This window comes from Equus przewalskii, chromosome 2 (genome assembly GCF_037783145.1).
Source record: "Equus przewalskii isolate Varuska chromosome 2, EquPr2, whole genome shotgun sequence".
NCBI lineage: Eukaryota > Metazoa > Chordata > Mammalia > Perissodactyla > Equidae > Equus > Equus przewalskii.
Genome location: NC_091832.1, coordinates 56944791 through 56959545, shown reverse-complemented (window position 1 = coordinate 56959545; position 14755 = coordinate 56944791). Strand labels below are relative to the sequence as shown.

General features: G+C 42.5%; 1 protein-coding gene across 6 annotated transcripts in view; it reads left to right on the top strand.

Moving 5' to 3' along the window:
• The window catches only part of NUGGC (nuclear GTPase, germinal center associated), a 54314-nt gene extending 43249 nt beyond the window's left edge, over window positions 1-11065 (top strand). For all 6 annotated transcript variants that reach the window (XM_070611351.1, XM_070611353.1, XM_070611349.1 and 3 more), the window contains 6 exons: window positions 844-1001; window positions 2528-2666; window positions 3844-3952; window positions 4614-4750; window positions 6980-7070; window positions 10582-11065. In XM_070611351.1, the coding sequence (XP_070467452.1) occupies window positions 844-1001; window positions 2528-2666; window positions 3844-3952; window positions 4614-4750; window positions 6980-7070; window positions 10582-10721 (774 nt within the window). In that variant the 3' untranslated portion in view covers window positions 10722-11065. The remainder of the gene's footprint in view (window positions 1-843; window positions 1002-2527; window positions 2667-3843; window positions 3953-4613; window positions 4751-6979; window positions 7071-10581) is intronic.
• The last annotated feature ends 3690 nt before the right edge of the window (window positions 11066-14755 follow it).

Below are 14755 nucleotides of genomic sequence, written 5' to 3'. Positions count from 1 at the left end.
TTTTTGAAAGTATTTACAATGAATTGAGGAAATGCTCATTATTATAATAAGTGAAAAGAGAAGAATATTAAAATATATATATATGGTATGATGCCAATTGTATCATGCTACACAGGCATTCACTTGAAACATATTGCCTTAAAACATGTATCATTGATTAATAATCACGAAGACTTCTACTGAAATTTTGGTCAGTGCAAATGTATTTTTGTTCTCTTTATTAAGGATCAGTATCTGGCTAAAATTTATCAATGTCTCTAGTAGCTCTAGTTTCATAATTTTTTCCTTTGATTTATTAATTTATTTCTCTGGGAAAAAATACTACAAAGATATACAAATCAATTATGTTTCATTAGATACTTAACAAAAAGTGTAAAAATTTGGACTAACTTGGAAAATCTGAAACATATACTCACAGTAGGGTCATAGCACATTTTCACTTAATAATTGCTCATTTAACAAATGTTTGTCAAGCGCTACTTGTGCTGCTGCCTGGAGGTGAGGACATGAAGATGAATAAGACATTGTGCCTGAGCTCTACAAGCTGATGGTTTAGTATAGCAGCCTGCTGAGAAAACAGACAAATACAAAATGGCATGAGAAGAGCTATGATCTGAGTGAGCACAGTGTGCTTTGGAAGCCCAGGGCAGGGGAGCCCTGCCGACTTGAGTCGTGACTGCTCTCCTCTCTGTCCAGTTTAATAATACGTTGAAAGATCAAGTTGTTTCTACTCTCCCCTGTGATTCTCAGTAATAACCTTTGGCCAAAGGCAATGCATTTCTGATCCTGTGACATTCTAGTTAATGCCTACTAACTCTACTAACTTATTGTTTAATTATCTAGAGGAGTAGAGGAAACCAGGGTTTTCACCAGACTCTGAAAGCTGTTTGCTTGAAAAATGGCATCTATGCCTCCAGGACTCTCACAAGAATAGATCTGAATGAAGCCATCACTCAACCCATCTATGACCAGATCGATCCTGTTTTTGGAGGCATTTTTAGGTAAAGGATCTTTCCTTTTGCTTCTTTGTGAAGAAACATCTAAAGAACGTTGGGCCAGAGTCTCAACTTTAAGAATTTGTGCTTTGGATCTGGAAGTGTAAAGAGTAGCTTGCAACTTGAGGAGGAAAGCTTAGTCTTTGGCAAAACACGAAAGCCTTCTTGGTTTGGTTTACTTAAAAGTTTCCCATGGTGACCTGGAGTACAGATGGAGATGTTGCTTTCAAACTAATATTATGATTCCTATTATTTGTCAAATATCTCATACATGCAGTAGGGGATAAATTTTCTTATGGATCTGAGCCCAGGACAGGGTATTTTGGTTGGAAAGTGTGGAGTTAAGCAAACACATAGCCTTCATAAATTTTCCTGAATGCAAAAAGGGAAAGTGGCTCGCTGATGACTCTGTTTGTTTTTGACATGCTGCATGCTCACACACTTACCAGCTGTGTGACCTTCATGGTGCCCCCTCCTTCCTAGACCTCCAATTCTTTTCTCCATCAACAGAAACAGACTCTCCTAATCCCACTGCAGCAGCCTGTATCGTCTCCCTCCTTCGCCTCTGGCATTTCACCTGGTCCACGGCAGCTGCTGCATGAACCATTCTACCTTTGCTTGATTCTTACTCAGGGCCTCCCTTTCCTGCCCCCAACTTCCTTTGAACTCATTTAGGATTATGCCATCCCACCTACACCCACCCCACCCTTGTTACAGTCTGTAGGGTGAACTCCACATTCCTTAGAATGGTGTTCAAAACCTTTCACCTGGCTCCAGCTGGCCTTTCCCATCTCTCCCCGCACTGCTGCCCGGTGTCAGCCCTCTGCTTTAGCCAGCCCGGAGGGTCGCAAAGAGCAGTTGAGATGTACCAGGAGCTGTGCTAAGCTCTTTGCATGCATTATCTCATTGAGTCCTCCCAGAACCCTCTGAAGTGGCTTCTATCTTTTTACAAGTGAACAAACTGAGAGAGGAATCGTACAGCTTCCCCAGTGTGACCCAGCTCATAAGCAGAGAGCTGGGATTTCAAGCCTATGCCCTCGCCTCAATAACCTGTGGCTTCTTACTCCTGGGATGTTCTCACTATGTTGTCCCCATGGGAAATAACTCCTTCTTTTTTTCACTTCCCTAAATCTTACCCGTCGTTTAAGGTCTACACCTTAACAGTCCTCAAGTCCCACCCTTTCAAGTGGAAACACCTTGGCAGTGGAAAGACTGAGTTCTGAGGTTACCAGATCAGTGTCCAAGGCCTGGCTCTGCCACTTACTAGCTGTGTGGCCTTGAACACATCAGCAGCTTCTCTGAACCTCAGTTTTCTTATCTGTAAAATGGGCCTCATTGCATTGATATCATAGCTTTTTATGTCAAGGGCCTGGCACAGCACAGAGCCTGGCACATTGTAGGAACTTGGTAACTGTTAGATCTCATCCCCCTTCTCTTAAAAATTAATAAAAGGATACCGCTAGTTTCCTCTTTGTTTTAGCCCCATGGTGGTCACATTGTTTCTTAACATTTTACGTTGCTTTCTTCTGTAGAGCTGGAAAGCCCACTGGTTCAGCTTTGATGCCTCACATAGATGCTTTTAAGCACTCTCTGCAGGAGAAAATGACAGAAATTGGAATAAGAAATGGCTGGAAATATGATAGCTGCAAAAAAAGTTTCCTGATCCAGGAGGTAAGACCCTTATAAGGTGAAGAGGGTGGTGAGGTGGGGTAGTGACTTTTGCCCCACAGGATTTTGGAGGTTACCTGTCTCTCCCTGCTTGTTCCCCTGGAGTGTCCAGGGTCTGGGCATGTCTCATAGCAGGCACTGTGAGATACAAAACAGAGTGGGATGGGGGAGAGAGAAGCTGTCCTGAGACGGCGGGGAGGGGTAGGACACTGGACAAGCTTTGTTCCACTGCCAAGCAACCGATGGTAAATGCTGAGATTGTAGAGGAGACTCAGTTTCTTGGAAGAATCTGCAAGGGATCCTTAGATCTGTAAGAATTTGAATCCACTTATCACATTTTCACTAACCTCTCTATCATTTTTGCCACTATGAAGTATTATCCAAAGCAGTGAAGCTTAAAGAAGTGTCATTTTTTTGTAGATCACTTTTAGTTTTGAGTACTCAAGACTCTTGTTTGTGACCCATTTTCTTCTAGGCTGTATTAGTCCATTCAGGCTGCTACAACAAAATACCATAAACTGGGTGCCTTATAAGCAACAGAAATTTATTTCTCACACTTCTGGAGACTGGAAGTACAAGATCAAAGCACAGGCAGATTTGGTGTCTAGTGAGGGCCCACTTCCTGGTTTCATAGACGGCCATCTTTTCACTGTAACCTCACATGGTGGAAGGGGCAAAGGGCTCTCTAGGGTCTCTTCTATATGGGGAGTAATCCCAGTCTTGAGAGCTCCCTTCTCATGGCCTCATCACCTCCCACCTCCTAATGCCGTCACATTGTGGGGTTAGGATTTCAACATATGAATACAGGGGGACACAAATATTTGGTCCATAGCACAGGCCCAGCCCAAATTCCCTGGCAACCCTAGAGAAATATCCTGTGCCTCCCTGCCCTCCCTGACAGAGGGCCTGTTCCAGCACCTTGCCCGTGCCTGATTCTACTCAGCAGATATTTACCGAGTTGTTTGTAGGTGCCAGGCCCTGTGGGAAGCACTTTGGGATATAAAGTTGCTTAAGACAAAGTTCCTGCCTATGAGAAGCTCACAGCCTAATTGTGGAAACAACATATAAACAGCAAACCATAATATAAGGCAGAGGGAAATAGTGGCCACACACAGGGACACCTGACCTGCTTCTGTGAAGGAATTGTCACAAACGGCCTTTTGTTAACATGGATTCTCAGATAAGTGCCATCCTGGGAGACATGGAGGAACACATCCTCAGAAAGAAGAGGAGGATCTATGAGTCTCTCACCACCTCTGTTCAGAGCGACCTGAAGCCCTGTTACGAAGGTGGGGCAACATTTCCGCTTTCTCTGGGATCTCTCTGTCAGCTCCTCCAGCATCCTTTTCCGCTGCTCCCCCATCAAAGTATTTGTCCTTCTGCACCCTAAGTCCCCGGAACACTCTTACTCTACAAATTGAAAAACAAATACTTGGAAAGGTGTGGGGAGAAGTAATTCATGAGCCATTTTCATCTGCGTGTTTCCAGTTCTTTCTGTCCACTCTTTATCTAGACACTTTGCTTCTCTCCATGCTACATCTCAGCTAACTAAACTATAAAATCCATTATACAATTCTCATTCTTATTTTCTTTAAGTATTTGTAAACTCACTTTCTAGCTTCTTCTTGTTTTGGCGGTCCCATTGTTTTTTCTAGGGTAGGGGGAGTGGAATTTTGTAAGCTTCTGATTAATTCACTCGTTAGATTTTCTGAATGATAGTAATTAAATATTGAGAGTGTTAATTTTTTTGTATCATGTTATTATAAACGATTTCCACTGTATGGAAAATGGTGCTACATATATAAATATATGTAAGTGTGTGTGTATGTATGTATATGCGTGTATATATATATATATATATATAGTTCCTTTGCTGGTCCTTCTTTTGAATACTAAAGACTTCCAAGCAAGTCCTTGCTGTGGTGTGACTGTGGCTATCATTTTTGCCAGAGGCAGCTCAGATCACTGGCAAAAAAGCTTGTGAGAGAATGAAAGATGTCATCAGAAGAGGGGTCGACCAGCAGGTGGCCGAGGGCATGTTTGAAAGGGCTCAAGAAAGGATGCAACACCAATTTCAGCAACTGAAGGTATTCTACATCCAGAGTCTGAATTCCAGTCCAGAAGAGCCTCCTGGGGGAGGAGGGGAAGCGGGTACAGAAGACGGAAGAACTAGTAGTCATTTGGGCCCAAATAGAGCCAGATGCCTTCTGCAAAGTGGGCCCAACCAATGCCCACGATACTGGGAGAGGAGGCAGCTGGCGCTTAGCATTCTTCCTTCACTGCCACCGTGAATGTGGGTGTCGGGCTCCCCACTAGGGCTGTGACTTCAAAAATGCAGCCACTCCAGCTCTCTCTGGTATCTTTCCTCTTTAATAAGTCATCAATAGAACAGTAACTGTAATATCTAGGTGCGATCCTAAGCTCCTTACATACGTAAGCTCATTTATTTCCCAGCAAGTCTATGAGATAGGTACTATTATTGTTCTCATTTTCTAGATAAAAAACTGAAGCAAGAGAGAGACGTATCAAGAGGCCACACAGCTAGTAAGTTGCAGAGCTAGGATTTGGGACAGGTCATGTGGCTCCAGCATTTCCAATGACAGCATTATCTCAGAACAGGTTTCTTAATGAGGGAAATGTCTAGTCTACATAAAATGTCAATAAACTGCTATAGGTCAGTCAGTTATGGTACCTCGCATAGATTTAGGTTTGATGCTATCTACAGTCATGCACTGCAAAACGACATTTCAGTCAGTGACGGACTGCATATATGATAGTGGTCCCATAAGATTAGTACCATATAACCTGGGTGTGTAGTAGGCTATACCATCTAGATTCATGTAAGTACTGCACTCTATGATGTTTGCTCAATGATGAAATCGCCTAACGACTCATTTCTCAGAACGTATCGCTGTCGTTAAGTGATGCATGACTGTATTTTGGAAGACAGTTACTAATAGTTTCCTTGGACTTGAGTGCTTCTGTCAAGTACACTTGGACCATCTTGTCTCAGCTTGGGTCTCTTGGCTTGCCACCCGCCCTCTCCAAGTAATATAAAGTCTTTGTTTTAATCCAAACCACGGTTGGTGCCTCCTTGGCCATGTAAGTTTCCAAATTCTTCTGCCTCAATCCAGGCTTAGCTGATCCTTTCCTGACCTCCTGAGGAAGCTGGCTATTTGCTATTCCAGTCCACGTCTGAACCAGCCTGCTTCCTGAAGCATCTCCAGCCTGCTTCCACTCAATCTCCCCTCCTCCCACCACAGCACTTTTGGAAAATGCCTTTCTCCACAATATGAAGGATGTAATTTCTCTTGGAATGGCTAAGATGTATCTCAGTTACCAGTAGCAGTTTAGTTTCTGTCATTTAACATGCTATCGCAGTCTACAAAAACATGCAGAAAATTGGCCAAACTCTACAGCAGCCAATCCCCATTGAGTATATAAAAATTGGCCCATAAGGTACCCCAGAAAAGAGTTCCACTAAAAAATGATTAGTACATTGAGCATATACAAATATCTTAAATGACAGAAATGTTGGAAGTTGAAACTGGGCAAGACCTCAGAATGTTCCTATTCCCTGATCTTGCAGACAAGAAAGCTGAGGCCCAGAGAGCCTAAGGTAGCATTTCAAGGCTCACAGGTAGAGCTGAGACTAGAGCTCAGGGTTCTTGGTCTGTGTGTTGAAGAAAAAAGCATAAGAGTAGGAGTCAGGAGATCCAGGTTCCGGATCTGATCAGGCTCTGTCAGGCTAGAGGAAAGAGTCAGCTATTTTCAAAGGGAGGCAAGAGATGGTTAGAAGAGGGAAGGTGGTTTTAGTTGATAGAAGGACTAAGAGTAGCAAGAAGACGTTTCTCAGGCAGTTGGGAAGAAGAATCAGGTATGTCAAGTATGACATGTTGCACAAAGCAGGTACTCAGTAAACATTCATCCAGTGACTAATGTGTGACAGCATGGTGGGGTAGTGACAGGCTTGTCCTCTTCTTCTATTTCTGCTGTTGCTCTTCTCTGCCCCATGCCTCCATGCATCCTCATTAGCTCCTGATTCAGTCAGTTAGCACCAGAAGCACAATCCCCCATGAGTCTTGATGGGCAGGAAAGGAGATACTGAGGCAGGTGGGACCCCACAAGAATGTTGCCCTGATGACCACTGCGGACTTTGATGTGCTCTCCAGTGGCCCCTCTTGGACCTGGCTTTGATTTTGGCAGCACCAGGCTGTACACTGGCTGGTTGGGGAGTTGTGTAGGGTCCCTTTCATAAGACTCCCTTTCCCTTGGGCTGTGCCACCCTAACACAATGACCATCCTTTGTTGTATAGAATGGAATCACGGAGAAGGTGAAGGGCAGTATCGCCACCATGCTGACCCTTGCTTCATCCCAAGGGGATGGTCTCTACAAGGAGCTTGCAGGTAAATACTTAAAGCCTTTACATAAAGGGTGATCTTGCAGACACCCCTAGCTGTGGTTGCTTTTTACTGGGTTTAAAGAAATTAAGTTAGGAAGAATTTTCTGGGCAAGGACTGGAGATGACGATGACGATTCTGACTTTCCCACCCTTTGCTGAGCACCCAACAGAGACCAAGCATCATACTCAGGCTGTGTGCACAGCATCTCATCGAATTCTCACACTGACCATCAGAGGTACATGTTACTGCTCCACTTTGCGGATGCAGAAACAGACACTCAGATTAGATAATGTGCCGATAATGTGCCGAAGGATCCATAGCTGGAAAGTGGCAAGTTCAAATCCATAACTCTGCCCTGCTGTCTCCATAAACCCATTCTTTTAAGTTGATAGCTTTTAATGAAAAGCCTGATTTTCTGGGGGCCTGCCCTGTGGCTGAGAGCTTAAGTTCACATGCTCTGCTTTGGTGGCCCAGGGTTTCACCGGTTCAGATCCTGGGTGTGGACATGCCACTACTCATTAGGCCATGCTGAGGTGGCGTCCCACATGCCACAACTAGAAGGACACACAACTAGAATCTACAACTATGCACTGGGGGAACTTGGGGAGGAAAAAAAAAGAAGATTGGCAACAGTTGTTAGCTAAGGTGCCAGTCTTTAAAAAAAAAAGCCTCATTTTCTGGTGGTGGTGGAGAAAGTTTCTCTTCATCCACCAGGAACCTGGGGGTACAATACCAGCTGTGTGTGCCCTATCCCTTTCATGCCGTGGGCTCCACCAGGCTCCCTGGTATTAACTGGAGAGTGTAAATTGGTGCAAAAAGCAATTAAGCAATTTCTAACAAAATTAAAAATGCACATGTCTTTTGGTCCAGCAATCCTACTTCTAGGAATTTATCCTATGATATCCTCATACGTGAGCAGAATGGCCTGTGGACAAAGTTATTCAGGGCAGCACTGTTTATGATGTCAAACATTGGAACAACTCAAATATCTATCAGTAGGGCACCAGTTAACTTAGCTACACAGCTAGTGGAGGACCATGCAATTGTTAAAAAGAATGAAGTGACTTTATATATAGTAGTGATTGAAAGTAGCGGTCCAAAACATATTGTAAAGTGGGAAAAAGTAAAGTGAAAAAAATGTGTGTAACGTATTGCCATTTGTGAGAGAAAAAAGGGAAATACATATGTATATGCATAAAAATCTCCATGGGATACACAGAACCTGGTCATGCTGGTTGCCTCCAAGGAGGGGAACTGGGAGACTGGAGCACAGAGAATGCACGAGACTTGCTTTGCACTCTGTATATTTTGTGCCTTTAAATTTTAAACCATGTGCACAGTTTCCTGCTGGAAAAAAAAAATAGATCTGATGCCATTTATGTGTGTCATTATGTCAGGGTGAAAGTGGTCAGAGCTATTTCCAAAGTAAAAGCCACAACTGCGGCTTCTAAACGTCTCTCCTGCACTTCTCTGTCTCACTGGAAATCGTCAGCATCCCCATCTCTGGCTGGTTAGCTGGACGGCTAACCTGTTCCTGATGGTCCCTTGGGAAGGAGATGCAGCACCCTCACACTATAATTTATTGCCTTCTCTCATGACCTTCTGTCTAGGTTTTCACAGGAACCTGTTTTAAGATTATAGTTATCCAATTGTGTCTTCTTTGAAGAGCTCCTACTCACCAAAGGTCTTTCAGCTGTCCAGGTCTCACATATAGACAATGTTCCTCTGAGTTTGATGTAAATTGCTTCTGCCATAATTTAAGACCATTCCCTTTTCTTCACCATCAAGAGCAAATATATACCATGTGGGGAGAAGTGTGCCAGGTGCCAAAGAGATCTAACACAGTCCCTGCTCTGAGTCTTACCTGGTTGGTAAAACACGATGTGTAAGAATGTGAATCACAATGGTGGACAGTATGCATTCACTCTCCAAGTAATTATAATCACCTCCTAGTGCTGGGCCGTGTTGTAGGTGTTGAGGATACAGCAGTGACCAATGCGGGAAAAAATCTCTGCCTTCATGGAGCTCACAGCCCAGCAGGCAGAAAGCAGGCAGTAAGCAGAAGGATAAATAGAATACGTGGCATGCTGAAGGGTGGTAAATGCTCTGGAGGAAAAGAAAGCAGAGGAAGGGGAGAGGGAGGGCTGAGAGCAGGGGACAGGGTGGTCAGAGAAAGTCTCACTGGGAATGTGACATTTAAACAAAGACCTGAGGGAGGGGGCGCACTCGGGCACCAGATTGTTGTTCTAGCAATTCAGAAGACAGTGTTATTCAGGGCTGGGGCAGTGGGGAAGCTTCATGGAAGCCGGGTCCTGGAGTGGAGCCTGGAAGCACAGGCAGGGTTTAAGAGGCGGCAAGGAGAAGGGCGACCTTCCAGACTCAGGAGCAAGACAAATAGACTCAGGGTTCTAACTCCCTTCTTGGTCATGAGCCCCACCGCTGGCCTGGCTCAGGGCAGGTGAGTCTGAGTCACGATGTGGGTGTGTGGAGCCAAGGGGATTGGAGAGGCACTCAGGAGCAACACCAGGGCCAACCCCAAGGTCAGTCTGAAGTGTCCCTTTAAGGAGGACTGTATCTGTCAGGGTTCTCCAGAGAAACAGAACAAACAGAGTATGCGTGTGTATGTATAGAAAGCAGTTCATTTTAGGGAATTGGCTCATGTGACTGTGGAATCTTGGTGAGTCCAAAATGTGATGGGGAGGCCAGCAGGCTGGAGACTCAGGAAAGAGTTGCAGTTCACGTCCAAAAGCAGTCTGCTGTCGAACCAGGAAGAGTTGATGTTGCAGATGAAGTCTGAAGGCAGTCTGCTGGAGAATCCCCTCTTGCTTGGGGGAGACCAGCCTTTTGGTTTAGTCAGATCTTCACCTGATTAGATGAGGTCCACTCACATTGTGGAGGGCAATCTGCTTTACTCAAGGTCCACCAATTTAAGTGTAAATCTCGTTCAAAAATACTCTCGCAGAAACTTTGAGCATAATGTTTGACCAAATATCTGTGCACCACATCCCAGACAAGTTGACACATACATTTAATCATCAGAAGGGTGTGATTTGATTACAGATCATAGGATGAAAACCGGAGATGCCAAAACAGAGCAGATTGACTTAGATTGGGGACTGCTGGGAAGAGAGAGATCAGGGGAGGGGGAAAGATGCCTGGAGAGGACTTAGGGGAGCTTTATTGTGTGGTGGCTTTGTATCCTTCCACTGAGCGCTTGTGAGGCCTTAGTAAAGACCTAGTGATTTCCCAGACCTTTTTTATTGGTAGATTTGTGTTCATTTTGAGGGTTACTCATATGCTGAGGTGAGCCTTAAAGTAAGAGCAAAAATGCCCATTTGATCGGGTTATTTATAAAACAAATCGATGGGACTGTCTGATCTCTAAGCTCCATTCTAGATCTTGCATTCTGGGCCAAGTGACCCAGGTCATAATAGGATTCTCAGGGGATTTGTTTTCTGGCGACACTTCTGAAAAGGACGCTAACTCCTGATACATGCTTTCTTCTCTTCTGTAGATGTCAAAAGTGAATACAGGGAGATGGAGAAGCTGCACAGAAGCCTGAGGGAGGTTGCTGAGAATGCCGTGCTGCGGAGGGGCATGCAAGAGTTCCTTCTGAAGATGTCCCCCAGCAAAGTTGGCCCCCCTACAACATAGATTTAATTCTTGGGGCTTAACACCAAAGGGATGAAAAGCAAGCCTGGAGCCAAATAAGTAGAATTACTTCTTTTAAGAAAAACCTAATAAAGAACATCTCCCAACTGTTTGGGCTTTATATGCAATATAAAATTCAATATATTGTTACTTCTGGCATGAGCTAATTCCTGAGCAACATTCATTTTTATTCTATAGACAAAAAGAGCTGTCTTGAATCCGCAATGGAGTTCTAAAGCTTTAGGGACTAGAAACTCGTGCTTCACCAAAGAAAAATATGTAAACGTCAAAAACTTAAATATTATGGGGGAAAAAACCCATTGCAAAATAAAGCATTAGGGATCCAATTCTAGTTCCCGTTTTAATACTGATGAGACTTTTTGGGTAAGGAGGTAACATTGTGCCATGGAAACAACATGGGTTTGAGAGAGAGACGGACAAGAGCCCTGGCTTCACCTCCTCTCGGGAGTATCCTCTACGATCAGTGCTTCTGAAACGTTTTGATCTGGGGACCCTGCACTCTTAAAAATTATTGAGGACTCTAAGAGCTTTTGTTTATGTGGGTTATATCTCTTGATATCAAAAATTAGATTAAAATTTAATTAAATTTTAAATTAAAATTAATTTAAAATTAAATTAAATTAAAATTAAGTTTTGTCTATGGGGGTTATATCTCTTATATCCAAAATTAAAATGAGAAAAATTTTAAATAATTCTTTACTAATTCATTTAAAAATAACAATCCCATTACATTTTAACACAAATAACATTTTTATGAAAAAACTACTTTCAAAAAAATTTAGTAAGAAGAATGACATTATTTTATCCTTTTGCAAATCTCTTTACTCTCTGGTTTGATAGAAGACAGCTAGATTCTCTTGTCTGCTTCTGCATTCAATCTGTCATAATACGTCTTTTTGGTTGATGTATATAAAGAAAACAATCTCGCACAGATAGAGAGTTGGAAACAGCAGAGTATTTTAATAGCCTTTTCAAATAACTTCTGAATATTTTTCCTTATACTACAATCTTGAAAAGTAGTAGTTTTTTAAAGATTTGTGGTGTGGAATCTGAAACCATACTGGTGAACTTTTTTCGTAGTCTGTTACACTATAATACATCTCATACTTTGAATGTATCTTTTACCAATGCGTGATTTTGACATATCAGGCGTTGGTCATTTTGAAAATATTTGTTCACTGAATTAAGCAGATCTTCCAAATGTTGGAAGATTACACATTTCATTATGTAATACCAAAAAAATCATATTTGTTAATGTCTCTTCCAACTTCACCAGGAAATTCTTGAAGTATTGGGAAGCTGTCAAGCTCACAGTGGAGGAGACAAGTTTTATAAAATTCCAAAATTTTTTCCTAAAAGCTTATCTTATCATTGGCAACAAATACCATTGTTTTCTTTGAGGTGATAGGTTCATTTAGTTCTTTTTTGAGAAAAAGTCCACCATATAACCAAATTTGATTAACGATAGTTTGTCTGTCAATCATTATTTCAAGTAAAATGATATTCCATGAAAACAATGTCAAGTTCAAGTCACAACTGAATCATGCAAGTGCTTTCCGTTGAGGCAGTAGAAGAGCTTCAAGTGTAGTTCTCTTTTTGTCACACAACATAGTAAAATGGCATCTACTTAAGGGTCAGTAATTAATAGAGTTGATAACTTATACTGTTTCATTAAGAACATTCTTAAGTGAATGTGCTTCTTTTTTTTAACTGCAAGTGCAGGATAATGAGAAATACAATAGCTGCTATGTAGTTTGGTGCCACTGCCTTGATTCACACTAAGGGGCAAGTGGTTTTACCCACCTTTGTTTTTAATATTTAATATTTAATATTAGTGCAAGGGTCACCATAGTAAAAAGGAAAAGGCAAACAAGATTTTAATATTATAAAAACAGTTTGGCCTAGCAGACCCCAGAAGTGTTTCAAGAACCACACTTTGAGAACCACTGTTTTAGAGAAATCACTTAAACTCCCTGAGCTTCAGGTTATTTACCTGTAAAATGGTGATAACATTAGTACCTACCTTGAAACTATGAGGGTTATCAGGAAGTTTAAAATAAAGCCTACAAAGTTTTGACAGATAGTACTTAAGAGTGCTTGATAAATGGTTATTGTTTTTGGGCAGAACAGAGTAACAGTGTAATGACTTATTTATTGGGAGACTTGGGTTCTAATCTCAATTCTTCCCAGTACTAATAAAAACTTTGACAATTCCTTAACATCTCTATGATTTCATTTCCTCATTTACGAAGTAAGAGAGGTGAACTGGATGACATAAAAAGTCTCTTACTGCTTTGAAATTCTAGGATTTTAAGGTCTTCCCTCCTTGTTTTAATGTTCTTTTCATTAAGTAAGATAAAAAAGGATTCATCCATGTAGGTGGGTCTCAGAGTTTCCTTTTCATTTTGAACTTCTAAACATATATAATTCTATTGCAGTTCACATAGTTTCACTTTTTATATTTCAAGTGAGGAGTGTGGAAGACATCTACTTGTGGCCATGATAGAGTAACAGGGGCCAATTAACCCTCTGGCCTTCAGCCACTAAAAAACCAAACAAAATTTATGAAACAACAGTATTCAGATATGGAAGAATTGTCAGTGTGAGACAATGATCTCTGAAGAAAGGGAGACAAACAAGGTGAGCCCTACAATTGCCTCATCCTGCTGCCTAGACAGAGTTTCCATACTATAGGGAGGGGGAGCCCAAACAGAGCCCGGTGGTCTCCCTGAGTTAAGGAGATGGAGTTCAGAGTTTGGGGAGTCCAAGGTGAACAGAATTCACAGGGTGGAGTACTGTGGAGAAGAGAGCTGTATTCCACAGAGAGAAAGTTGCAGAGATATGAGGCAGCGTCCCTCGAATCTTTGAGTACTGATTAACACATGCAACTACCAAGAAAGAAACACTGGAAAGGAGCAGGCAGAAAAATCCCCAAATCTCACATCAAGATAGGAGCAGCCAGAATCAACAGACCTTTTCACACCTGGGGCAACAAGTAGAGTCCTCAGAAAAACATTACCTTGTAATAGGGTAAAAACACTCCTAAAGGCTGTTGTGTACTTACCTGACAAAATTTAAAAAACAGCTTCAGAAGGATCAAACTGTTTCCAACTAACTTAACTGCATCCTAGAACAAAACACAAAAACATTTAAAGGAATAAAAAATTCCAGCACCCAGGTGACGTCAGCATCATGGCAAAGTGAACTTGCCTAGGACTCTCTCCCCTCAAACATACAACAAAAAGGAGCAACCATATTTCAACAGAAAATACCCTAACAGCACAAAAACCTCGGAGAGACACATGGCCGCAGGATGGAGGGTGGAGAGGCGGGAGCCTGCCTTGGAGGAGCTGGAACGGGGTAAGAGAGAACTTTCTTCCTCCTCTAAAGACTGCGGTTGCTGCCACAGGAGGCTCCATGAGGGAAGGAGTGGAGGAGGGGTCAAGCATCCACAGGATCACCCAGGACTCCCTAGTGCCCTTGCAGCCTAGAGGGAAGCCCTCTAACAGGGTGAAAGCTTTCATGTGGGGTGACCTCATCAAGCCAAGAGCCCAGGAGACCAGGTAGGGAGAGCTGATTGGGAAACCCGGGACCGCACGCAGGAGAAAGCGCCCCTCCCCTGACCCTCACCGTGCCATCTTGGCTGAAGGAGGAGGGCTCAGAATACGTGGCTATCGACCCCCACCCAGTGGCGATAGGCTGTAACTGCAACCAAATAGTATCAGAATGGGAAAGACCCATCCTTCCAGCTTCAGGCAATTTATCAAATCTCCAGACCAGAGAGAAAACAAGCATGCAGAATTCAGTACTGAAGACGCAGAAATAAGTAAACTAAACAACACTGAATTAAAAAATAGCTATCATCAAAAAACTCAATGAGGTAAAAGAGAATATAGAGAAACAATTCAACAAGTTCAGGTGCTACTTCACGAAAGAGATTGACACTATAAAGAAGAATCAATCAGAAATATTAGAGATGAAAGACACAACGGAAGAGATAAAACAAAATACGGATT